The sequence below is a fragment of the Neofelis nebulosa genome, chromosome 15 (assembly GCF_028018385.1).
Source record: "Neofelis nebulosa isolate mNeoNeb1 chromosome 15, mNeoNeb1.pri, whole genome shotgun sequence".
Classification (NCBI taxonomy): domain Eukaryota; kingdom Metazoa; phylum Chordata; class Mammalia; order Carnivora; family Felidae; genus Neofelis; species Neofelis nebulosa.
The window spans coordinates 18,635,328-18,663,236 of record NC_080796.1 but is presented as its reverse complement, the minus strand read 5'-3'; the positions used below and the strand labels follow the sequence as shown (position 1 = coordinate 18,663,236).

General features: G+C 40.4%; 1 protein-coding gene across 1 annotated transcript in view; it reads left to right on the top strand.

The window, feature by feature from the left end:
• F5 (coagulation factor V) overlaps positions 1 to 18,693 on the top strand; it is a 77,981-nt gene extending 59,288 nt beyond the window's left edge. Inside the window, exons 17-25 of the mRNA XM_058700999.1 lie at positions 667 to 846; positions 2,956 to 3,072; positions 3,936 to 4,007; positions 5,314 to 5,414; positions 5,842 to 5,997; positions 8,432 to 8,576; positions 10,730 to 10,881; positions 13,869 to 14,051; positions 15,414 to 18,693. Of these exons, the coding sequence (XP_058556982.1) occupies positions 667 to 846; positions 2,956 to 3,072; positions 3,936 to 4,007; positions 5,314 to 5,414; positions 5,842 to 5,997; positions 8,432 to 8,576; positions 10,730 to 10,881; positions 13,869 to 14,051; positions 15,414 to 15,560 (1,253 nt within the window). The 3' untranslated portion in view covers positions 15,561 to 18,693. The remainder of the gene's footprint in view (positions 1 to 666; positions 847 to 2,955; positions 3,073 to 3,935; positions 4,008 to 5,313; positions 5,415 to 5,841; positions 5,998 to 8,431; positions 8,577 to 10,729; positions 10,882 to 13,868; positions 14,052 to 15,413) is intronic.
• The last annotated feature ends 9,216 nt before the right edge of the window (positions 18,694 to 27,909 follow it).

Here is a 27,909-nt window from a genome sequence, read left to right as displayed (position 1 = left end):
AAACTTCCCTCACTTCAATCTCAGCTAAATGCATGGTAGCCCAGAGCTTTATCAGTAAAATTCTGTATTATTTTTTAAGGTGATCAAATTTGCGAAGTGCTTTAAACACACACACACACACACACACACACACACACACACACACACTTCACCGAGGGAGTGTGGATGAAGCCTGAGAACCCCAGACATTTAAGCTGGGAAGAGGGCAGAGGAGCTATCATACAAATGAGACAATAGACATGAACCCTTATGGTCTGCCTTCCTAATTTTGCCTGGAACTATCTCTGAATTTAGGAGGCCTCAGGGTGATGTGCTGTGTGTGCTCTCAGACTTTTTCCTTTAACCACTGGAGTTCACCTATCTGGCTCGTGTTAGTCTTTCTGTTTTGGTAGTGCAGGAAAATGTCAAGGGTAAGTGAGTGGAGCCCAGGGAAGAAGTGTGAGGTCCAGGGTGAAGAGTGAGAAGCCACATGAGAAGCTGCTGTGGGCTGGCGTGAGGAGGAGCTGGAGGGCCCGTCTTAGCCTCCCCCTGGTAGCAGGACACACAGGGGTCCGGACGGGTGGAGTGATAGGAAGATGGGTGGTGAACAGGACGCCTCCTACTTCCTCACCAGCCCCTCTGCCGGTGTACATGGATTTCTAATCGATTGCACCTCTGTCCTTGCAGCCATTAATGGGATGACTTACAGCTTGCCTGGCCTGAGAATGTATGAGCAAGAGTGGGTGAGGTTGCACCTGCTGAACATGGGCGGCTCCCGAGACATTCATGTGGTTCACTTTCACGGCCAGACCTTGCTGGAAAACGGCACCCAACAGCACCAGCTAGGGGTCTGGCCCCTTCTGCCTGGTAAAGATCTGCACGGTGTAAAGAGGTCCCGGATGGAAAAAATGGCTAGGGAAGGCGATCTCGGCAATGTAACTGTCCCTCATTCCGTCCTGTGCATTTGCTTCCTAAGGGTCAGGAGTGGGTTCTGGCACAGATCCTGGGCACAGCCATTTCCCCAAACTGCAGACAGAGTATGACAAAGTCAGCCAGTGTAGGCACTGCGTGCAGCTCCTGCGTGCAGGCTCAACTCGGTTCTACAGAGATGTTACGTCTGACGCAGTTTTTTCCAAACCGCACTGTGTCACGTAGGCCAGGTCTTAAACAGATTACAAAATGAATCCCACAGGGCTCAGGCTGCTTTAGCAGCTTTCTGTCGGGAAGGAGATTAAAAACTTACTAGGGTTTTGGGATTCTTGCCTCTGTGAATTCTGTTCCGCACACTCTGACCCTGATACCTTTGGGCAAGTGACTACAGGAATCTTAATCTTAAACTGACTCATGAGGTTGTTGGGGCAGTGCCGGGGGGGAGGGGGGGAGTGTTTTTAAGGGTTATAAAACCTAAAAAATAAGAGGGGTATTTAGAGCTTTCATGTACAAAGTAATGAAAAGGCTTAAACAAACCAACCATCGCAAAGGATTTTTATGTGCCAGTGAGTTGTTTTATAGGCATATCTGTGCATTGCAGGGGTGTGAGTGGGGGTGTGAGTGCCAGGGACCCTGATTCTCAAACTGCAATAGGCATAGTGAAATTCTAGGAAGCCGGTTAAAACATAAATGCTAAGGCAGAGATTTTGCTTCTGGAGACTTTGATGTCAGACAAGGGCCCAGGACTCTGCATTTTTAACAAGCAGCCTTGCTTCCACAAATGCTCTGAGAAGCTAGGCAGGGCAGTCAGTCCTTTGCCAGAACTTTGGTTGGGAAGTTCCTATGTGGGTCAGCCTCAGTTAGGCACAGAAGTCCAAACAGGACTGGTTTGGTTAAAGGTGGGGGGGAAGAGTGTTCTTGGTTGGTTTGTTCAAGCCAGTGGCTCACTAATGGAGCTATGAAGACCCACTTTATTAAAATCAGGGACAGAGGGGATTAGGTCAAACTTCTGGCTTTTTACCAAATGTAAATTAGCAGATCCATCATCCTTCCCTTGAGCCTGAGAAGCTGGAATTGGCTAGCCCATCCAAATCTTCAAATCTAAATATCTCTGTTGGAGAGTGGAAGGCTGGAATCTATTTTCATGTGTTAGAGGAGGACCATCAGCTATTAATTTTTATTCACCATCTGGGACATAGTCACGAATTACAGTCAACAGAATTTAAGTGTAAACTGGCAATGAGTAGCATTGAAATAACAGAGTGGGTAATCAGAGGTTTCAGAAACGTCCTTCAGTGATTTTCTGAGTCAGTTTATGTGTATCTCTATCCAACTCTGTAAACCTAATAGAAAATTTGAAAACATGGGAGGTAGATGTTTTATTTTTATTTTTCTTATGTAAAAAAAGAAACAATAGTGAAATGAAGGGGGAGGAAGGAAACACATACAATATTCCTGAGGCCCAATAATGAGTCATTCAAGGCCGCTTTAATACTTAAGACTGTGAAGCTGTGTTGTATATGGGTTAGCTTGTGACATTAAATGTAGATCAGTAAAAGTTACTTTCTAGTAAGGCATGCTGGAGATTTTTTAAAGTCTGGGCCAATTAACTTTTAGTAATGTGTGTGTGTGTTGTTTCATTTAAAAAAATTTTTTTCAATGTTTATTTATTTTTGAGAGACAGAGAGAGACAGAGCATGAGCAGGGGAAGGGCAGAGAGAGAGGGAGACACAGAATCTGAAGCAGGCTCCAGGCTCTGAGCCGTCAGCACAGAGCCTGATGTGGGGCTTGAACTCATGAACAATGAGATCATGACCTGAGCTGAATCAGACACTTAACTGACTGAGCCACCCAGGCGCCCCTGTTTTGTTTCGTTTTTATCTGTTTGTTACAACTCTAGCCCTGCCTAAAGAGAAATGGATAAGTCATAAGTTCTTTTCTAAAACTCCTTGTGATGCAGGGATTTTAGGATTCTTTGACAGCTGTCGACTAATATTAACTTTTAATCTTTGGGTATGTAATGTCGTGCTTCACTTTCTATTTTAGGTTCATTTAAAACTCTTGAAATGAAGGCATCAAAATCCGGTTGGTGGCTCCTTGACACAGAGGTTGGAGAAAACCAGAGAGCTGGGATGCAAACACCTTTTCTCATCATAGACAGAGGTACACTCCAAGCTCCATGGGATGTTTCTAGCAGGGCAGCCCCTGCTAGAATATTATTAACTTTTAAGTTTGAAATACTCAACTCTGGGACTTCTGCATGACAGAGGTACAATCTGTAGCAGTAGCTGCTTGTATTCTGACCCGTGGTCTGATTGTACTGCAAACATCAGTCTTCTAGGAACCTTAAACCACATGCTTCAGCCCAAAGGCATGCCTTTCAATTGGGGAACCAGTATAAAGAGTCTTCCTTCATGACATGTGATTCATGGGAAAGTGAGTGGAAGAATTTTTCCAGACTCCTAGAGCAGAGGAGGGAAAAGATACCAGGAATTAAACAATGACTAGGATAGTCTCTGAACTTGGCATTTCAGTATTTGAGAAACAGTTCCCATACGTCCATCCATGCAGCCAGCCAGCCAGCCAGCATTTATTAGGTACCTGTCAAGTACCAAGCACTGTGTCCACATCCAGGTATCTCAGTGGCTGGTATTTTCTTTTGTGATCAGAATGTAAATAGCTCTGTAATTTTTGGTCCAACTTTTGGGAACATAGACTTATAAGGGTAGTACGCAATGTGGTAAAATGGCTTTATTTTAAGATACAAGCAGATGGAAATCAGTTTAAGACTAACTGCATTTCAGGACGTCAGTGGTTTTCCTCTAGGGTATCACTATTTGTTAGAGCACCAGTCTTGCGAGTACATTTACCTCTTATGATCCAACATATTTAGGTCAGTGCCATACAAGGCAGGTGAAACTATTGAATCACTGACCCACCAGAGGTATAATCTCTAGCCACGAAATTTTACTTTGTTAATATGTATTTTCTAAGCAAAAATTATTCATCGTTCTGTTTTTTTGTAGAATGTAAGATGCCAATGGGACTAAGCACTGGTATCATAGCTGATTCACAGATCAGGGCTTCTGGGCATTGGGGTAAGTAGTAGCATCATAGCCTACGAAAGGCACCTCCTAACTGTGCAGGATACAGCCTGAAAAACCATCCGTGACAACCCTGCCTGTTGAATCTATGGATCATTGCTTGTCTCCAGGCTTTTCTCTACTACAGGAAAGCACCTCTATCTTAAGGTGCTCATCTGGTAGAGGAAGGAGCAAAAAACCTGTTGGCACTCCTTTATCACCGCCTCCCTCCCTGGTGTATAATGTTCCTAAGGAGTCTCTCCCCCGGGAGACCAAGAGCTAGGGGTCCTCAGAATCTCTACACAGGCAGTACAGCCTCTCAGCAGGGATTGAGCGAGGAGTGGATCTCTCTCTCTGAGAGAGAGAGAGAATCTGAAGCCGGTTCCATACCTAGCACAGAGCCTGATGCAGGGCTTGATACCCACAAACTGTGAGATCATGACCTGAACAGAAATCAAGAGTCAGATACAACCAACTGAGCCACCCAAGCACCCCCTTTCTTTCTTTCTTTCTTTCGTTTCCTTTCTTTCTCTTTCTTTTTCTCTTTCTTTTTCTTCCTTCATTTTTCTTTTTCTTTCTTTCTTTCTCTTTCTTTCTTTCTTTCTTTCTTTTCCTTCTTTCTTTCTTTCCTTTCTTTTTCTTTTTTTCTTTCTTTTTCTGTTTTCTCCTTCCTTCCTTCCTTCCTTCCTTCCTTCCTTCCTTCCTTCCTATCCCATACTCTCGTGACCATGTGCCCATTTCCAAAACTCTCCACATTCATCCCCATTCCACATTTGATCACAAATGAGATATTCCAGCCAGATTCCCAAGGTCTATTGGCCACATGCCATACTGCCCTCTAATAGGGCCCTTTGCTGTGCTAACCATTCATCTATTCAGAAACTTTGCTGATCACCCACTTTGTGTCAGGATCTCCTTCTAAATTGCCTCACTCTGCCTCAAAGCCCTTCCCAAGATGAAGAGGTCAGTTGCAAGGGATCACGAGCTTCCCATAATCCCTCCCATGTCCTCCGCTCAGGCAAGGCACACTCAGCAGCAACCACACCAACATAGCTGAGAAAAGATAAACACAACCTGCATGCAAGAAAGGGGGTGGGTGGTGGTTGACACCAACCAAGCACAGACCTGAAGCCGAGATTTCATAATCATGAACTGACTTAGTAACTGAGGCCTGTGACAACTGCCTGGTTGCCTAACTTTAATAGAGGCTCCTGCAGAGATCTGGTTTTCCATGGGGACTAAACTTACTTGGGAAATTTCTAGTTGTATGTTTTGGGGTTTTTTTAAGTTCAGAATAAATTTTTTTCTCTTTTGAATTTAGGTTATTGGGAGCCCAAACTAGCAAGATTAAACAATGGTGGATCATATAATGCTTGGATCACAGAAAAGCCTTCAGAAGTTGACCTTAAACCTTGGATCCAGGTATATCTTATTAACCTGATAGTATTTACTGTGCTATAATAATAAAATGACAGTGATTTCATATTTCTCTTTCTTGTTCTTGCAGTGTTTTAGGCACTATTCTAAGTGCTTTACATATTCAAAATGAACCCTATAAAGTCAGTTCTAGCATTATCCTAGATATCCTTTTTACAGATGAAAAAAACAAAGAAATGGAGGGACTGATTAACTTCCAAAAATCACACACAGCTAGTAAGTGGTCAAACTTGGATTCAAGTCCAGGTACTCTGTGCTCAAATATGGATTGTATCTAGCCAGTTTATTAGTTTGCTGACTTAGGTGCTGGCTTTTTAGTTCCAAAGAAAGCTGGTTACACAATGAATTAAGGAAGGTGATATGTGAGTTGTCGACAAGGACAGATCTGCTTAATGGCTTTGCTCTGTTGCAGGTTGACATGCAGAGGGAAGTCATCCTCACAGGGATCCAAACCCAAGGTGCCAAACACTATCTGAAGTCCTACTACACCATGGAGTTCTATGTGGCCTACAGCTCTGACCAGACAAACTGGCAGATCTTCAAAGGGAACAGCACAAGGAACGTGATGGTCTGTGGACAGTTTCTTTCTAAGTCTCAACACTCACCCTAGGATTACTAGGCTACTATGCCTATGACTATGTCTTTTTAAAAAATACCTTTCTGGGTGGTAGAAATACAAATGGCTTTCTTAGGGCTTTATGAAAGACAGTGGCAAAATCATGGGTCTGTTATACAAATTAAAGGGATAAGCCTGATTTATGGAACTTCAAAACTCCACACACACAAAAAAATCACTTTTCGATCAAACTAAATGCTCATGCTTCTCAGATTGGGAGATGGTGTAGGGCATTTAATCTGGTTTTGTGCCTTAAGGAGCTCATGCTCCTTAAACTTGGAGCTTGGCCTCCAAGTTTTGATAATACTAACTTTTACATTTTATTTTGTTCTTTGTTTCAGTGTACTTGAAGGAAATAGCAGCTCTGAGGCAGTGTGCTTTTCGGAAATTTTTTTTTTTTTTTTTTTTTTTTTTTTGCTACCCTGCCTGCGGAGTGACAGTCCCCTGCTGGGTCTTTCAGAGGCTCAGCAGGATTATTCCCAATAACCCGTATGTACCAGCCCTAACTCTTCTCTTCCTCCCTAACCCCCTTGCCAAAGAAAGTTATCAGAATGTAAGGCGTCAGTCTGCCATTATGCTGGTAACTTTGAACCTGTTTCATTTTTCCTGTAAATCACTTACCATTTTACTAGTTTGTATATTATTATTAGCTATCCCTGGTAATAAATTATTTGCACTATACCTTAGAACAGATCATGAAAATCTCAAATTATCGTCCCTACTGATCAGTTTTGGAAAGAGAACACAGGTTACAGTTAGACTTCGTAGCTGAAAGACTTTTGCCCTTATACTTATGAGGAACGTTGGTGTGCGGTATTATTTTTTTTGTACTTTTTTTCTGGTTTTGGTATCAGAGTAATACTGGCTTCATAAAATAATTTGGGAAGGATGTTCTGTTTTCTGGGAGAGATTTTCTAGCATTGGTGTTAATTCTTTAAATATTTGTAGTATTCAGCAGTGAAACTATATGGGCCTAGAGATTTTTTTTTTCCAGGAACTTGTAAATTACAAATCCAATTTCTTTAGTAGTTACAGGCTGTTCAAATTACCTATTTCATATTGGGTGAGTTAGATAGTGTTTTTCAAGAAACTGATCCATTTCCTCTAGGCTGTTAAATTTATGTGTGTAGAGTTGTTTGTAGTATACTCTTATTATCCTTTTGATGTCTGCAGATCTATAGTGATATTGCCTGTTGAATTTGATGTTGGTAATATTCACTTCTTCTCTTTTTGCTTTGTCAGTCTTGCTAGATGTTTGCCTTTTTTTTTTTTTTCATCTTTTCAAAGAATTGATTCTGTTTCCTTGTGTTTATCTACTGTTTTTCTGTTTTCAGTCTTGCAGCTCTTATCTCCTGTGTTAGCTGGCTCTTTCCTTGCTGGCTCTTTCCAGCCTCTTTCCAAGTCCAGGTTCTCCACTAAATGGGAGCTCCTTTTTGCTGTTGGGTGGGGACGGGACAGTGTCCACTGATACGACGGTGGTGGGAGTCTTGTTAGGAGCTGGCAGGGATCAAAGTCCTGGATTCCTATTTGCCCTTCTCTGACACAATCCCAGTGAGGGTGCTGGGGTGCCTCATTACAATCTCATGAGCATGGAAGTCTAGGCTCCCCACTTGGCCTTTGATGCTGTGAGTAGAGGAAGGGCCACGATGTTTTCTATAATGCTGAGCTGGACATAGATCGGTTATCATCTGAGAATTTTCTGTCTTGCTGAGCTGCTCTTTCCTGGGCCTGTGGCTAGAGAAAGCAGGTTTTCATTGGGACTTTTTTTTTTTGGCTGTACCCATTAGTGTTTCTTGGTTGCTGGCTTCTTTGCTTCCCAGTCTGGGGCATATGAGGCAACAATAAAACCCAGGGAGCCCACCGCCATGTTGCTCCTTGGGTCCCAAGGACCCTAGCCAGTCTGCCTTCTTCTCTCCCCCTCTCTGAGGCTCCTTATGTTTTAGTAGTACTCAGCAGAAGGAACGAGGCAAAATATGTCTACCTCATCTTCCTGAAGTGATCTCCAATTATTTTTTTTATTTAAAAAATTTTTTTTCATGTTTTTATTTATTTTTGAGACAGAGAGAGACAGAGCATGAGCAGGGGAGGGGCGGACAGAGAGGGAGACACAGAATCTGAAGCAGGCTCCAGACTCTGAGCTGTCAGCACAGAGCCTGACGCAGGGCTCGAACTCACGGAGTGTGAGATCATGACCTGAGCTGAAGTCGGACGCTCCACCGACTGAGCCACCCAGGCGCCCCTCCAATTATTTTTTTTAAAACCAAGAGACTTAATTCAGGTCACATGAAAACTGAAAATGACAATATTAAATTAATCAGAATTTTATTACAAAATCACTTTATAGAGAATTGTTACATAACTAAGCCTTCCTCTTTTTTTCCTCTAGTATTTTGATGGCAATTCGGATGCCTCTACAATAAAAGACAATCAGTTTGACCCACCCATCGTGGCTAGATATATTAGGATCTCTCCAACCAGATCCTACAATAGAGCTGCCCTTCGCTTGGAGCTACAAGGCTGTGAGGTTAACGGTAAGGAACTAAGATGCATTGTTGTCCAACCACCAGGCAGAGAATCAAGTAGATATGGAAGAATGGCTAGAACTTTTAGTTCTCTTCAGTCACTTGGGTGCCTAGAAAAACCTTGGCAAAACCGGTTCTGCTCAGGTGAACTCTCATTGTGATCTGGGCCAAAACTGGTTCTACCAGCCAAAGGGCAGGCACCATCTCTGAACAGTGCCAGGATGGCATGGGCACTGCCCTGACCCTGCGAGGAAGGGCCCTAGCTTAGAATAACTGCATCAGCCCATTTCAATAAGAACTAAGGTTCAGACTAGGCCTGACTCTTCCATAGTTCTCCAGGTCACCCAGATTCTAATGCAGTAGAAGAACATAGCAACATTACTGGCATATATTAGATGTTCGATGAATGTTTTCAACGAATCTAAACTTCTTGTCAACCTCCTGAAACTCTTCATTCTCTTTGGCACCCGATGTAGGCGCTCAAGCTCTTTCTCTGTAAGCTGCTGTTTTTCAAGGGATGTAATGTGACCTGTGGTATAAATAAATCCAGGTACTCACAAATGGCCATAATAAAATTGTACCATGTGGAACAAAGATGTTTAAGAATCTGATCAACTATGCTCCTTTGCTGACTCTTAAAGTAGAGCTCTCCACATTCTTTCACTTCAAAGCGCATCTAGAAAATATCTGTCTAGCAATCTGGGGTAAGAGAAGGCCCTGGCTAATCTTCCGTTGCATCTCAGCTGCCCCAGGGCTCTGAGCGGGAGGGAGATCAACACATAGCGCACCTGAAACGTGCATTTCTCCACCTGTTGGGGAGCTACAGTACCTTCTCGGTCTCGAACGGCTCACAGTGGACAAAGCAGCTGAAACTCGGAATCCGCTTCTTATCGAGGCAGATGACGGTATCCATTATACTGCCGATACCACGAGGGGCATGGACGTGGGCATTTTGTCAAAGCGCAGTTAGCAGTGGTATGTAACACCTCCCATATAAAATGCTAATTCTGTATAGCAGGAGCAGTCCTTGAGACAGCTCCGTAAATCACTGGCCTTTCTTTCCCTCTGGCACATGACGTAAATGGTAGTTTGTTCAGGTCATAGAGACAAGCCACTCTAAAATGTGACATTCAACTCTGTTAATCTATTTAAAACATTTATATTCTATTCAAGAAGCATTACTTTTTTAAAAATCTCTTCACTTTCTTGGGGCGCCTGGGTGACTCAGTCGGTTAAGCATCCGACTTCGGCTCAGTTTGTGAGTTCGAGCCCCGCGTCGGGCTCTGTGCTGACAGCTTGGAGCCTGGAACCTGCTTCGGGTTCTGTGTCTCCTTCTCTCTCTGTCCCTCCCCCTGCTCACACTCTGTCTCTCTCTCTCGCTCAAAAACAAACATTAAAAAAAAAATAATAATAAAAATCTCTACACTTTCTTGATATAATTATTAGAGTAGATTTTCTTTTTTAAAACTCTTTTTTTTCCATGGAGAAAGATATCACTTCAAGAAAATGTCAGCATGATTTACTAACAAGAACAAAGTGTCACAGAGGTGATGATGATGCGTGGTCAGCTGGGCTCACTCACTAGTTACGTTTCTTACATTCGCAGCCCAGCCTTGAAGCCTGACGTTCAAGTTCGCATCTTGGCAAAATTCATAACATGAACCACCCTCAAAGGGTTAAAAATAAAATATTGAATGTGACTCCCCAGGAATCTTCTTCTTTGTAGCTTTTCCTTAGAAAGAGAAATAGAGTATATTCTCATATACAGAGATAGTTTAGGAGTATTTTCTACCTCAAAGAAAAGACAGTTTCCATGATTCTCTGAAGGAGGAAAATGAGTTTAAATATTTAGAACGCGGTGTTTGGTGTCAGACTTCCTGCGCCCCAGTTTAGTTTCTGATTCTTCTGGTAGTCTTACTTCAGCAAGTTACTCTTTCTTGCTCTGCTTTTGTCTTCTCATTTGTAAAATGGAGGTGGTTAGCAGCATCAGATAATACACGGAGAGCCTAAAAATAGGACTTGGCACACGGGCAATAATGTTCACTGTCGGCGATGATTATTTTGTTGTTACCGAGTATTAATACTGTCTCCTCTGTAGTGCAAACCACCACACAGGGAATACTGGTGGTGCATAATTAATCACATTACTTTTCTCTTGACAGGATGCTCCACACCGCTGGGTATGGAAAGTGGAAAGATAGAAAACAAGCAAATCACAGCTTCCTCATTTAAAAAATCTTGGTGGGGAGATTACTGGGAACCTTTCCGTGCCCGTCTCAATGCCCAGGGCCGTGTGAATGCCTGGCAAGCCAAGGTAAAATAACGCCTATGAGTGGAGTTCTCTCAGCCTTCTAGAAGAAAACCACGGCCCTCACTACAAGGAACATGGGCATCTTGGGAAGCAAGAATATTATCTCCTGTTTCTGCAGATTATGATCCTAGGTCCTTAGACCTAGGATGTCTGTTGACTTGCTAGCTGTAGCTCTGACTTTGGCTCAGAGAGAAGTTACCATCTCCTTGGTTTTTGGTCTAGTCTTGATTTAGATGAGGCTGGGCAAATGTTTTCTGCAAAGGGCCAGATAATAAATATTTTAGACTTTGTGAGCCATACATTTCTAGTCATAACTACTCAACTCTGCCACTATAGCAAGAAAGCAGCTATAAACAATAAGTACATGAGCATGGCTGTATTCCAATAAAACTTTATTTACAAAAACAGGCAGGGGGCCAAATATGGCCCTTGGGCTGTAGCTTGCCACCTCTGAATTAAGACAACTTAGTGATAAATGATTTTGATTTCCAACACCTTCTCTCTTTTTTCACAATTTAGCAATATTTTTCATTTTCTTAACAGTGCTATTTAAATGTTTTATGTTCCCATTTTTTAGAATTTTGTGACATTCCTTTGGACAATTGGAGGCACAGTAAAATGCTACAAAACCGGGGTTATAAATCAGTGGCCTAAGTTTAATAAGCATCTTCCAGAGACTAATATTGCTCCTAATATTAGCCCATTGAGTAATTCCAGTGTCTTGGTTTTTAGGGTAACTGTTAATATTGACTCATTTTTATTGCACTTTTCAACTGACTTGAAAAATTACGGTGGCATCAGAAACCAGAATAATTCTATCAGTCAACTTAACCCTTCCTTATTTTCTATCTTCCTTTGTCCCTCCCTTAAGACACCTACATTCTAGTTCCCTGGACTCCATAGAATTCCAGGTCCTAACCCTAAGTTAGGCTGTCAGAAATGGAAAGAGAGCTGTGGTGGGAGTAGAGAAAGTAGAACAGCTTGGACCCATACAGATAGTCTTGGGAACTGACATCTGTATCTCAGAACTCATTTCTAGTCCATCACAGACTCACAGAATAGAAAACAGTGAGGGGGTTACAAAGCATATGGTCCAGACTTTTCCTGTTAAGTTTAAACACAGAGAAGATCACATCATTTTTGCTTAGTCTGGTGGCAGAATCAGGAAACCCATTCTCCCGATAAACAGTTTAGTGGTCCTTCCGCCACTCAAAGCCACCCAAACCCCTTATTATGCAATTTCATGGAGGGGGAAACAGACCTGAAGAAGTTAAAATAAAAAAAGTAATAATGTATTACATTATACTAATATAATTATATAAATAAAATGATAAAAAATGAAAGATTAAGTTACATAGAGATGTCATCCAATTTTCTCCCAGATAACTCTTTAGATCTGTTCATGGTATAACTGTGTCACCCTACTCCGTATTTTACAACTTTTTGAAATACTTTGCTCTGTATATGATTTGCACTTAGTCTTTATAATATAATAAGGGCTTCAAAGATGAAATGCTGATTTTAATTTTTAATGCTGTCATTTTAAAATCTGGAATTCTTAATCTTCTTCACTTAATCTTCTATTAGGATCATATGTCTTTAAAGGGTCTCTTTAGAGAGGCTGAAAATCTAAGCCAGACCTATGCAAGTACACACACAGACTGAGGTGTCTCTACCTCTGTCATGCCTATGAAAATTTTCATGCCTTCAAAAACCCTCCAGCAATCTATATTCTATATCACCGGTACAACTTCAATTGGATACCATACAGTTTAAAGGTACACTAAGAAACCACCAAATACCTTTGGGGCGCCTGGGTGGCTCAATTGGTTAAGTGTCCAACTTCAGCTCAGGTCATGATCTCAAGGTTCACAAGCCCATGTCCGGCTCTGGGCTGACAGCTCAGAGCCTGGAGCCTGCTTTGGATTCTGTGTCTCACTCTCTCTTCCCCTCCCCTGCTCTGGCTCCCTCTCTCTCTCTCTCTCTCCCTCTCTCTCTTTCTCTCTGTCTCTCAAAAATAAAACATAAACATTAAAAAATTTTCTAAAAAAGAAACCACCAAAGTCCCTAGAGAGTGTTACAAACTTGACAAAAAATTAACATAATTTTAATTCAGTTAATTTACTTTAAAAATACATATAGTATATGAGTATATACATATATCTGTGTATAAATATATACACATACATATGTGTACACATAAGTGATGGTAAAGAAATATGTCAATATTCACTATTTCATATAGAACTGAATGAGACTATGGGGCATATAAATCTCCCAAAGGTGAAAATTTCTCTTAGATTACTCTCGTACTCAGTCCTTCTGATCCTCTTTCTCCAAGTATGTATCAGCGAACATATGATTAGGCATTTTGTTAGGCCAGAAGGCAGGACAGCTACCATGCCATAAAGTCCCAGGTATGGCTTTATCAAGGCTCTCAAAGATTACATTTATTTGAAATATCAGAAGGGAAGAAATTGGACTTCTCCTCGTTGATATAAGCAATGGGAAGAAAAGTGGGACTTTTCTAAAGTAAGTTAAATAGAGATTCTTTCCCTGATACCCTCATGGCATTTACACAAATTTATTTAAGAGAATAATATTTACAGATAACTTAGCAATATGATATTCTTTCTCAAGTAGGATTCATTTATGTGTTCATTCAACAAATATTTGTCAAACACCAACCATGTGCCATGCATTGTGGTAAGTAGGTGGAAACAAAACAAATTCCGGCCCTCGAAAAGGAAGGGATACAAAGAAGTAAGTCATTATTGTACAGTTTATTGAGTCTGTGAGACTCAAGTAAAAGTTTATATATGTCGGTGCCAACAAAAACGAAGGAATAGGGAAATCCTCTGAGAGAAAGGATCTTAAGGGATGAGACAGAAAAGAAATCCTCTTGAGCTCTGTACATTTCTGAGTATCTTGATCTAAAAAAAATCAAAGGTTTTAATGGCCTCATTCATATGTCCTCATCATTTTCACAGGCAAACAACAACAAGCAGTGGTTACAAATTGACCTACTCAAAATCAAGAAAATAACTGCGATTGTAACACAGGGCTGCAAGTCTCTGTCCTCGGAAATGTACGTGAAGAGCTACACCATCCACTACAGCGACCAGGGAGTGGACTGGAAATCGTACAGGCAGAAATCCTCCATGGCGGACAAGGTACCGGCCGGTGTCCCGGCAAAGACAAAGCAGTTCGAAAGCTGCTGTGATGAGAAAAGTACCCTACATTTATTTGCACATAGCTTTTGGGATTTGACAAATAGGCACAGACAGGCACCTCCTCTCTAAGAATTCTGTGTGGAGAGAGATCCCATGTCTCCCCCTCTTTTTATGAGTACATTAATCCTGTCGTGACGGCCCCACCCTCCCGATTTACTCTAATCCTAATTACCCCCCAAAGGCCCCGCCTCTTAATACTATCCCATTGGGGGTTAGGGTGTCGATGTAGGAATCTGAGCGGGATGCAAACATGCAGTCCATAACAGGGTCTAGAAAACTTTCCACCATGAAATAACAACATGTTGGCATTACCTTGGGTATACTTGTTATTCTTGACCGATGCCCAGCAAATGCCCACGCCCCAAAGCTTTCTGTATCATATTATTAAGCAGGAGACAATTGTTAGCCTCGCTGATGAGGAAACTAATTTCCTTCAAGATGAACTACGCCATTATTCTCCTTAATTCCCTGTCATATGGTGTTAAGATGCTGCTGGGGCAAAACTAAGGACATGAGCCTAATATTCCAGAAATGGAAGTGAGGCTGGAGCCAGGTGGAGGGGCAGCGCAGGAGAAGGGGGTGACATTTACTGACTGCTCAGCTTGGGCTCAGCACTTATCTCAGCAAATGAGTTTGAACCGCTCTCTCTTTTTAAACTCCTAGGTTGTTTGTCTGGTCGCTTGGTTGGTTCAGTTTGTTTTATCTGTCACTGTACCAGGATGTCTTTCTGGCTTGATAAGCATCACTGTCATAAACAAATAGTGATTTAGTTTCCAGTGTATGTAAATCTGGGGGGAACCTGCTGGGAATGCAAAACCGGAAAAGAAAAAGGGGGGGGGGCATAAAACACAGTTCAATTGAGGATATAAGGCATTTGGCAAAAAGAATAAGTAAAAACACATATCGTTGCATTTTATTTTAAATGTTGGTGACCCCTACTCTCTGGCACTTGTCATATGTGTACATACTTAAAAAAAGTCTTTATAACGCCTTCTGTGAGGTAAACTTTTATTATCCCCATTTTACCAATGAGGAAATAGAGAATCAGGGAATATAAGTAACCTGCCAGAAGTCACACAGCTATAATGGGACCGCGTCAGACGTCAGATTTCTTTATTTTCCTAGCTCGGATCACTGGTGAGGTAGAATCCCTAAAGAGGTCTGTTAGGCACATGATTTCATAATTGACTGAAGATCATCTCTGATCATGATGTCTGTGTTCTTTGTTTTTAAAAAAATCACCTATAAGATTTTTATATCTGTTACATCATCATCAAAGATCTTCTCATATTTTCCTTTCAGATTTTCGAAGGAAATAATAATGTCAAAGGACATGTGAAGAATTTTTTCAACCCACCAATTATTTCCAGGTTTATCCGCATCATTCCTAAAACATGGAACCAAAGTATTGCACTTCGCTTGGAACTCTTTGGCTGTGATATTTACTAGAATTGAATATTCAAGGACATAGGAAAGACTCTTAAAGATATCAAGCGATTTAGAGCGGGCAATGTATTTTATAGCTATTTTAAATATTAATAATTTTGATTGTTTCCCTTTTCTCTATTAGAGAATAAAATTTTATGTATGAAACTTTCATAATGTAACTCCTTGCTACAATTCAGTGAGGTGATGGCTATTATTTATTCAGATACATGGGAAAATACCAAGAACCAACAAATGGCTTATCTGTCACAATGATTTAAAATGCTATATAAAGTAATATTTATGTAGTTAGCATGCTTCATTATAGTTCTGTAGAAACCTAAAAACACTAGGGGCTCCTGGGTGGCTCAGTCATTTACGCGTCCAACTCTTGATTTCGGCTCAGGTCATGATCTTGCAGTTTGTGGGTTTGAGTCCTGCATCTGGCTCTTTGCTGACAGAGTAGAGCCTGCTTGGGATTCTCTATCTCCCTCTCTTTCTGCCCCTTCCCGCCAGCGTGTGCTTCTCTCTAAGAAATAAACACTTTTTTTTTTTTAAACCTGTACACACTAATAAAAGAGATATTACTTTTTTAAGCCATTTATAGACCTGGATAGCTTTCACACCTACCTTAAAAAAAAAAAAAAGAACTATGATTTAAGAGTAAAGGAAACAAATAACATTTTTAAATGGTTCATTTTTCTTGACATGAAGAGAAAAATATCTTACCATATGAAATAATGAGTCATTAAAATACCCTGCCTTCCTTACGTGACAATGATTTTTCTGACCCTCTATGAGATAAAATGATGTCCAGAGTTAGGGGTCTTTAGATACAAAACACAACCCAAATAACCATGGGAGAAATGAACCCTTGGCCTCACTCTAGCTGACACTACAATGGTATACTGTTTTTTCAAAGCACAGGTTCACCTAAGGGAAAGCTAAAACCTGTAAAGCAGCATTGGAACCACTGGCCCAAATGCAGCTGTTCCTGCTAAAACTGGCGAGCAATTGTGGCTTTCTTTCAGTGCCCTTCCTTCCAGGGCCCCAACCTCCCCCTCTCCCTTCCTCAACAACTTCCCCTTTCAGCGCTCCCTTCCATGGGAACTTGGCATCCAATGATCCCATAGATACCGTGAGACTGGGGAGCTCTCTGGTCCACTTCAGCCACATGGGATAGGCAGTCACTGGTAAGACTATCTTTTTGTGGAACAAACCACCCCAAATCTGAATGCTTAAAGCAACACGTTTATTCTTTCTCATGATTCTGTGGGTTGACTGGGCTCGGCTGGGTGGTTTGACTCCTGACTACATTGTGGGGATCTCTAGTGAGGTCATAGGCAGGGCTGGAGGCAGAGTCATCAGAAGGCTCAATGGGACATTGAAACAGCTGATCTTCTGTCACTCCTCAAGTGGTTTCAGGTCATTTCCTCATGACGTGGCAGCCAAGTGGTCCATCCGTTTGCTGTCTCCGATAGGAGAGTTGGGCTTCATGTAAGGTGGTTCAGGCTCCTCAAAGCAAGTGTTCATGGTTTAGGAAGCAGAAGTTGCCAGTCCTCTTAAAGGTTAGGCCTGGAACTGGCACAGCCTCACTCTGCAGCGTCCTATTGGTTAACACAAGTCACAGGTGCATCCCAAGGAGTAGAATTCATTGAGAACATCTTTAGATACTAACTATCAGAGTTACCTATTGCATCCATGGGTGGGCTGAGTCCTGTGAATGCATAGGGGAGCTTCAAACATCCACAAAATATGGCTTTCTCCCCCCGCCCCCGCACCTTTATTACAATATATTTGACAAATAAAATTGTAATATGTTTAAGTGCAGAACTTGATGATCTGACATATGTAAATGTTGTAAAAGGATTCCCATTGTCAAGTTAATTAACTCATCATCCTCTCACCGTTACTGTTTTGTTTTGGTCAGAATGCTTAAGATCTACTATCTTAGCAAATTTCAAATATAAAATACAGTATTATCAACTATAGCCTCCATGCTATATATTAAATCCACAGAACTTATTCATCCTATAATTGAAAGTTTATACCCTTTTTACCAGGTTCTCCCCCATTTCTTCCACTTGCCAGCCCCTGGCATCACCATTCTACTCTTTGCTTCTATGACTTCAACTTTTTATTTTAATTCTGAATAGTGATACCATGCAGTATTGGTCTTTGTCTAGCTTGTTTCACTTAGCATAATGACCTCCGGGTTCATCCATGTTGTCACAAATGGCAAAATTTCCTTCTTTTTTAAGGCTTCATAATATTCCATTGTATATATACCACATTTTTTTTATCCATTCATCTATTGACATACACTTAAGCTGTTTCCATAGCTTGACTATCATGAATAATGCTGCAATGAACATGGGAATATACATATCTTTTAAGCAGATGATTTGGTTTCCTTTGTACATATATCTACAAATGAGATTGCTAAATAATATGATACAGTAGTTTTGTCTTTAATTTCTTGAGGAAGTGCTATACTATTTTCCATAGAGGCTGTACCAGTTCACATTCCCACCCAAAGTGTGCATCTTCACCAGGATTTGTTGTCTTTTGTCATTTTGATAATAGCCATTCTAACCAAGTATGAGCTTATAACTCATTATGGTTCTGAATTTGCATTTCCTTGATGACTAGTGACGTTGAGCATATTTTCACTGGCCATTTCATTTCATCTATTGGCCATTTATATGTCTTCTTTGAAAAATGTATATTCAGATTCTTTGCCCATTTTTTTTATTTGGGTTATTTGGGTTTTTTGCTATTGAGTTGTATGAATTCCTTGTGTATTTTGGGTATTAATCCCTTATCAGATATGTGGTTTGCAAATATTTTCTCCAATTCAGTACACTGTGTTTTCGTTTTGTTGATAGTTTCCTTTTATGCCCAGAAGACTTTGAGTTGGATATCGTCCCACTTGTTTACTTTATGCTTTTTGGTGTCATATCCAAAAAATCATTGCCAAGGCCAATGTCAAAGACCTTATCTTCAATGCTCTAGGAGTTTTATGATATCAGATCTTATATTTGGGTCTTTAACCCATTTTGAGTTGGTTTTTCTGTATGGTGTAAGCTAATGGTCCAATTTCATTCATTTGCATGTAGATACCAACACACTTATTAAAGAGACTATCCTACTCCCATTGTGTACTTCTGGCAGCTTTGTCAAAAATTAATTGACCATACATGCATGGGTTTATTTCTGGGCTCTCTATTCTGTTCATTGATCTATGTCTGTTTTTATGCCAATATCCTACTGCTTTGATTACTATAAATTTGTAATGTAGCTTGAAATCAACTAGTGCGATGTTGCTGCCTTGCTCTTCTTCCCCATGATTGCTTTGGACATTTGGAATCTTTTGTGGTTCTAGATGAATTTTAGGATTTTCCCCCTATTTTTGTGGAAAATGTCATTGGAACTTTGATAGGGACTGCACTGAATCTATAGATCACTTTGGGTGGTGTGGACACTTTAGCAATACAAATTCTTATAAGCCATGAGAGGTTAAATAAATTTAACCAAGGTGGTTAAATTTATTTGGTTAAATTTAACCACCTTGCTTAAATTTGTTCCTAAGTATTTTATTCTTTCAATTCTATTGTAAATGGGATTTTTTTCTTAATGTCTCTTTCCAATAGTTTGTTGTTAATATATAGAAATGCAACTGATTTTTGCATACTGATTTTGTATCCTGCAACTTTGATGAATTTACTAGCTCTAATTATAATATATAAAATACATAACACCATAATAATAGTGCTTTTGTGTTGTCTTTAGTGTTTTCTATATATAACATCATGTCATCTGCAAATAGAGACAATTTTACTTCCTCCTTTCTCATCCTTTCATTTCTTTTTCTTGCCTAATTGCCCTGGCCAGGACTACTAGTACTATTAAAAAAAATTTTTTTTAACATTTACTTACGATTGAGAGACAGAGAGACACACAGCATGAGCAGGGGAGGGGCAGAGGGAGGGGGACACACAGAATCTGAAGCAGGCTCCAGGCCCTGAGCTGTCAGCCCAGAGCCCGACACGGGGCTCAAACTCACAAACCACGAGATCATGACCTGAGCCGAAGTCAGCCACCTAACCGACTGAGCCACCCAGGCGCCCTTATCAGTATTATTTTAAATAAAAGAGGCAAGTGTGGGCATGCTTGTCTTGCTCCTGATCTTAAAAGAAAAGCTTTCAGCTTTTCACCAATGAATATGATGCTAGCTATTGGCTTGCCATATTTGGATGGTCTTTTTATGTTGAAGTACATTTCTTCCATACACACTTGAGAGTTTTTATCATGAAAAGATGTTGAATTTTGTTAAATGCTTTTACTGCATCTATTTAAGTGATATTGTAATATGGATTCTTCATTTTGTTTGATGTAGCATACCACATTTATTGAAAGCATACACTGAACTATCCTTGCATCCCAAGAAAATCCCACTTGATCAAGGTGTATGATCCTTATATCGTATTCTCAAATTCATAATGTTTTGTTGAAGATTTTTGCATCTGTATTCATCAGGGATATTGGATTGTAATTTTCTTTTTTTGCATGTCTTTGTCTGGCTTGGGTATGAGGGCAATGCTGGGCTCATAAAATGAGTTTGGGAGAGTACCATCCTGTTTAATTGTTTGTAAGAGTTTGAGAAGAATTGGTGTTAATTCTTCCTCAAATATTTGGTCCATGAAGCTGTTTCGTCCTGGGCTTCCCTTTGTTGGGTGGCTTTTGATTACTGCTTCAATCTCCTCACTCGTTGTTCTGTTCAGATTTTCTATTTCTTCATGATTCAGTCTTGGTAGGTTAGATGTTCCCAGGAATTTTTTTTAATATATATTTTTATTTTTTAATGTTTATTTATTTTTGAGAGAGAGACAGAGTGCAAGCCAGGGAGGGGCAGAGACAGAAAGGGAGACACAGAATCCAAGGCAGGCTCCAGGCTCTGAGCTGTCAGCACAGAGCCTGACATGGGACTTGAACTCATGAATCGTGAGATCATGACCTGACTCAAAACAGGAGTCAGATGTTTAACAGATTGAACCACCCAGACACCCCGTTCCCATAAATTGATTAATTTCTTCTGGGTTGTCCAATTTCTTGGTAATTGTTCATAATAGTTTCTTGTAATCTTTAGTATATCTGTGATATCAGTTGTAATGTGTCTTCTTTCACTTATGATCCTATATTTATTTAAGCCTTACTTCTTTTTGTCTTAGTTTAGCCAAAGTTTTGTGAATTTTGTTTATCTTCTCAAAAAATCAGCTCTTAGCTTCACTGATCTTTTCTATTGCCATTCTAGTCTATATTTTATTTATGTCCACTGTCTTCTTTCCTTCTACTAACTTCGGGCTTGGTTTGTTCTTCTCTTTCCAGTTCTTTGAGACGTAGTGTTAGGTTTATTTGAGATCTTTCTTTTTTCTTAACGTAGGCATTTATCACTATAAATTTCCCTCTTAGAACTGCTTCTGCTGCATCTCATAAGTTTGGGTCTGTTGTGTTTCTATTTTCATATGTCTCAAGTTATTTTTTGACTTCCCATTTGATTTCTTCTCTTATTCATCAGTTGCTCAGGAGCATGTTGTTTAATCTCTATGTGTGAATTTTTATTCTCTTCTTGGAACTGATTTCTAGTTTCATGCCCTTATGGTTGGAAAAGGTGCTAGATATGATTCTGACCTTCTTAAATTTACGAAGACTTGTTTTGTGGCCTAACATATGATCTCTCCTAGAAAATGTTCCATGTGTGCTTGAGAAAGGTGTAGCCTGCTGCCGTTGGTTACAATGTTCTGTAAATGTCTGTGAGATCCATCTGATTTTATGCCTGGATGATTTGTCCATTGTTGAAAGTGGGATGCTGAAGTCTACTATTATTGTACTGCTATTTCTCCCTTCAGATCTGTTAATAACTGTTTCTTATTTGTAGGTGCCTAATGTTGGGTGCATAAGTATTTACGTGATTATATCTTTTGGATGAGTTCACCCCTTTATCATTATATACTTATTTTTCCTGTTGTTTTAGGCTTAATGTTTATTTAGTCTGATATAAATATAGCTAACCTGCTCTGTTTATATTTGCATGGGAAAATCTTTTTTCATCTCTTCTTTTTCAGCCTCCATGTGTCCTTAAAGCTGAAGTTATTCTTTTATAGGTAGTATGTAGTTGGCGCTTTTTTTTTTTATGTTTATTCATTTTTGAAAGACAGAGAGAGACAGAGCACAAGCAGGGGTGGGACGGATAGAGAGGGCAACACAGAATCCAAAGCAGCCTCCAGGCTCTGAGCTGTCAGCACAGAGCCCGACGCAGGGCTCAAACTCACGAACTGCAAAATCATGACCTGAGCCGAAGTTGGACGCTCAACCGACTGAACCACCCAGGTGCCCCTAGTTGGCTCTTATCTTATATCCATTGGCAACTCTATGTCTTTTGACTGGAGAATTTATAGTCCATTCATATTTACAGTAATTATTGATAGATATGAGCATAATATTTCCATTTTGTTCATTGTTTCTGGCCATTTGTATGTCCCACTTTTGTTCCACTCTTGCTTTCTTCCTTTGTGATTTGATGGTTTTCTGTAGTATGCTTTGATTCCTTTCTCTTTATCCTTTGCATATCTACTAAAGCTTTTGTTTTGTAGTTACCATAAGGCTTATACATAACATCTTGTATGTATAATGGTCTATTTTAATCCGATAACAACTTACAAACACACGCAGTCTCTACATTTGTATGTCCCCCCCCCTTTTTGTTACTGATGTCACAATTTAAATCTTTTAATACTATGTGTCCATTAACAAATTACTGTAGCTATAGTTATTTTAAGACTTTCGTCTTTTAGGGCTTATACCTTTGTTGTAACAATTTACACATCCTCATACAATACTAGCATATCCTAAATTTAGCTCCATATTCACTTTCGACAGCGAGTTTTACACTTTCTTGTATTTTCATATTAGTAGTTGGCATCTCTTCATTTCAACTTGAAGAACTACCCTTAACATTTCTTGTAAGGCCGATCTAGTAATGATGAGCTCCTTCAGCTTCTGTTTGGGAAAATCTCTCTCCAATTCTGAAGGATATTTTGCTGGGCTGAGTATTCTTGGCTGGCTATTTCTTGTTTGTTGTTGCTGTTTTTGTTGTTGTTTAGCACTCTGAATATATCATCCCACTCTCCTCTGGCCTATAAGGTTTCTGCTGAACAACCTGATGATAGTTTTATGGGGATCCCTTGTACATAACAAGTCACTTTTATGTTGCTGATTTTAAGATTCTCTCATTTTCTTTAACATTTGACAATACAAGTATAGTGTGTCTTGGCGTGGGTATCTTTTGGATTCGTCTTCTTTGGTAATATTTGAGCTTCCTTGATCTGGATATGTTTCTCTCCTCAGGTTTGAGATGTCTTAAGCCATTGTTTCTTTGAATCAGCTTCCTGTCCCTTTCCCTCTCTTCTCCTTCTCAGATACCTATGATACATGTACTGGTCCGCTTGATGGTGTCCTATATGTCCCTTAAGCTACCTTAATTCTTTCTTAATTTTTCCTCTTCCTCTGATTGGACGATTTTCACTGCCTTGACTTTGAGCTCACTGATCCTTTCTTCCACTTGATCTAGTCTGCCATCGAACCCCTCTATTGAAGTCTTAAGTTATTGTATTCTTTAGCTCTGTGACTACTGTTTGGCACTTTTTCGTATTTTCCATCTCTTTGTTGAAATTCACACTTTGCTCCTGCATTGCTCTCCTGATTTTGGAGCATCTTTATGACCATTAGCTTGAACTCTCTGTCAGGTAAATCACTTATATCTATTTGATTAAGGTTGGTCTCCAAAAATTGGTCTTATTCTTTTGTTTGGAATACATTTCCCTGATTCTTCATTTTCCTTGGCTCTCTGAATTGTCTGTGCATTAGATGAAATAGCCACCCCACCTAGTCTTGACTGACTAGAGTGTGTAGTTGATTAGCGAGGTCAGCCTAGCTTGACGTTATTGTTGCTTCTCAAATCTCTGTGACTGTCCATCCTGCTGCCTTTGTTCTTATGGGTCCCGGTAGATTGGGATGATCCATTATAGTCCCAAAGATATGGGAAATGCCCACATGCCTTTTCAGTTTCATGGACTATTAATTGTCTGCCCCATCATCCCACCAATTCAGGTTAGTTGGAAGCCTGACCTTCAGGCAGAAGCTGGGAAAGTCAGGTTATTAGATGTACAGTCTAGTCCCTATCAGGAAGAAACTGGGAACTGGGTATTTTTGCTTACTCTGTGCTGAGCTAGAGAAAAGTTGGTAGAGGTGCTTGTATACCCATATAAAATCATCTCTTTGCATTGTGTGGTTCTGGGGGACTTGTGAGTGCTAAGCTCTGTCAGCCCCAGAGCTAGATCATTCAGGAGCCAGTCCCTCATGTAGCAACTATAGCATTTGGGGTGCTACATGAGTGGACATGCTCCTTCCAGGGAGAAGCTGGAGCCTTGGTTTTACTGCTGGACAAGTTGAAGAAAGATGGTAGGGGACATTCCCACCAGCTCTTTCAGGCTCCTGAGAGGATCCCAGTCTGCTCCCCCAAGCAGTGTAACTAGAAGCCAGAACCTCAAACAGCAGCTAGGAAAATATCCAGTCCAATGCATTCTAGGGAGAAACTGGGAGTTGAATGTTTTTGCCTCTTCCTTCTGTACTGAGCCAGGGAAGGGAGAGCTGCAAAAAGTGCTTGTGTGCCCATTTAAAAACTGCTTTGTTTCATATGGTCCTAGGGGACCTCTAAATGCCGAGCCCTGGTGGCTATTAGAGTCAGTGACTTCAGAACCTGTTCCTAAGGTGACAGCTGCAAAACTTGGAGCGCTTTATGTGTGGGCACTTTCCTTCCAGGAAGAAGCTGGCAACTTGTTTGTTGCTGTCGTTGTTGTTGAAATGAGCCAGAGGGAGAATATGGGACAAGTGCCTACCAGCTTTTTAGGGCTCCTGGGAGGATCCCAGCCAGCACCCAGAAACAGACTGATTAGAAGCCAGAGCCTCATGGAGCAGCTAGGAAATTGTGCTCTCAAAATCCTTCCAGGGAGAAATGAGGAGATGGTAATCTTTGCCTGGTTGGTGTGCGCTGAGCCCCGGGAAGAGCTGTGGGGCGTGTTTAACAACTGCTTCTTTGTTTGGTATGGTCCTGTGGGACTCGTGAATGCCAAGCCCTGTTGGCTCCCTGAGCTAAGAGACTTGGGACCCATGCCTCGCATAGTAGCCTTAAAATTGGAGCACTCGATGTGTGGTCCAAACCCTTCACTCATAGGGAGGCTGGAAGCTGTGAGTTCCCTCCCAATCATAAGGCTCTGTGCCAGGGGTGGGGTGTATGGTGTGTGTCTCAGCCTTTCCCACCCACTTTCATGTCGGTGTTTTCTCAATAAGCTGATGTGAAGGGATTACTCAGTTGGTTTTTAGATTTCTCTCAGAGGGAAATGACCTGTGTGTAGCTATACCTTTGGCAAATCCATGGCAGGAGGGAAAGTCAGGAGCTTCCCATCCTGTCATCTTGGTCGATCTAAAACATTGGCTTTCTAATACTGTATGTTCATTATTTCTGCCTTTTAATGAGGCATGTCAGTGTTCCACCAGTATTTCTTTGATGTTCATTCTGTTAAGAGCAAAAGAGAGTGTCTGAATATAAAATAAAAATTCCTTTGGTCTCTGCAGGGCCAGCCTCGCGGGTGTGCGATCTGCTCAAAGAGCCCCCATGCTCAGAGGGGCCCCCATGCTTAGTTTAATGCCCCGTCATCTTGCTCTTGAAATTCTTAATGATTTTTTAACAAGGAGGCTGCCATTTTTATTTTGCAAATTATGTAGCTAGTCATGGTCTGTCTACTGAAGAAGTGGGCAGGATCTCTCCAGATCTAGAATCTACCAAGATATAAGAGGGACAAGAAAATCATATGGAATAATAAGTAGGGGATGAGACGATGGTGGAGTGGGAGCTCCAACTCTGTTATCCTATATGTGAGAAGAATGTCTCCAAAGGTTAAACAACTTGCCTGAAACTACTGCTTGTTTGTGTCAGAGGTGAAACTAAAAACCAGGTGATCAGACTCCCAGACTCTTTTTCAGTCTGGTTTCTCTTCCATAGAATGGAAAAATTGTAACATTTATAATTCACCCCCTCCTCCCCTGACAGGTAGACATGAATTATTAATTATTAATAAAAATTAATTAATAAAGCCTATTAATCTGAACAATACTTGTTTGGGGATCAATGAGATGTTTGGGTTAAATCTGATGCTCTGTGGGAAAATGAAAACCCCTCTTTGAAATAAAAAGCATTTTCTGTATTTTTATTCCTCTCTTTGAAGTCATTTATATGGTATTAAAACTTTTGTTGTATAGTATATCCTCCACTGACATATCACTGTCCACTGTTGTATCATAATTGGTTTCTATGCAAAGGAGCTAAGTGGCTCACAGTGGAATCATGACTTGAAGACACTAACAGATAAAATCCTAAATGTTACCAATAATCATAATTGAAAATTAGAAAAGAGGGTCTGTGAGTGTATCACAAATATGAAAAGGTCAGAGGAAAAGAATTACTGCTCTAGAATTTTTTTCAAGCTGTTAAAAGAAATTACAAACTTCATTGTTTTTAAGAATAACTTTGAATAATAATAATTATTTGAGTTCAGGACCATTCTGGCAAACTTGGGGAAAACGCATTAACCAAACAGCTTGAATCCTCTAGAGTTTTACCATTTCCTTCTCTAGATAGGCCAAGAAAGCGCAATTCATGGGTCAGTGGATTTGGTTTCTGTAACTGGCACATGCCCTAACACACACTTAAAAATACCTGTGATTTCTATGCTACCATTTTTTCTTCGCATTTTTTTCCTAATAGAAAGTGATTATATGGAAAATTCAGAATGCCTAATTCTTCTAAGTTCTTATGTTGTCAGAGACTAGAGATGGGGCAAGCAATAAGACACGGGCAGATAAAATGACTGTGTGGAGTGACATTTACACTGTCAATGCCCAGGTAGTAAGAAGTTTTTTGCATCTAGGTACTGTAGATGTAAGATTTGCTATCTCTGGGTTGTATGAACTGTCCTCACCAAAGATACTTATGTATTTTGCATTTGGTATATGGAAAGAAAAAAACAGTATTAACATCCCTAGATGTACCACCATGTTAATTTGCTTTTTAAAAACATTTATTTAGCACACAACAAAATTGTTGTATTTATACAAAAAAGTACTATGATAGGAATTATAGGGGAGAGTATATTTTAAAAAATAAAAGACATTGCTCTGGCTCTTTTAACACGTATTAGCTATTTGGATAGAAAAGACAAACATAAGTCAATAAAACACCAAAAGAAAAAGCTTTTGCACAGCAAAGGAAATGGTCAACAAAACAAAAAGGCAACCTACTGAATGGTAGAAAATATTTGAAAATGATATATCCAATAAGGGGTTAACATCCAAAATAACTTACACAACTCAACAAAAACATCTGATTTAAAAAATGGGCAAAATGGGCGTCTGGGTGGCTCAGTTAAGCATCCGACTCTTGATCTCGGCTCATGTCTTGATCTCAAGGTTGTAAGCTTGAGCCCCACATTGGGCTCTGTGCTCGGCGAGGAGCCGACTTTAAAAAATATATATGGGCAAAGGACCTGAACAGACATTTTTCCAAAGAAGACATACAGATGGCCAACAGACACATGAAAAGATGCTCAACATCACTCATCATCAGGGAAATGCAAATCAAAACCACAATGGGATATCACCTCACACCTGTCAGAAATGTCCAGAACTTTATTTTTGAGACAGAGACAGAGCATGAACGGGGGAGGGTCAGAGAGAGAGGGAGACACAGAATCAGAAGCAGGCTCCGGGCTCAGAACTGTCAGCACAGAGCCCGACGCGGGGCTCGAACTCACAGACCATGAGATCATGACCTGGGCCGAAGTCGGACACTTAACCGACTGAGCCACCCAGGCGCCCCCAGAGTGTCCAGAACTTTAAAAGACAACAAATAACAAGAGTTGACAAAGATGTGGAGAAAAGGGAACACTTGTGCAACTGTTAGTAGGAGTGTAAATTGGTGCAGCCACTGTGGAACACAGTATATAGGTTCCTCAAAAAAATTAAAAATAGAACTCCCATATGATCCAGTAATGGAATTACTGGGTATTGAGGCAAAGAAAATGAAAACAGTAAATTGGAAACATACATGCACCCCTGTGTTTGTTGCAGTATCATTTACAATAGTCAAGATATGGAGGCAAACCATAGGCTGATGAATGGATAAAGAAGATGTAGTGTGTATATACACACACACACACACACACACACAATGGAATATTACTTATCCTTAAAAAGGAAT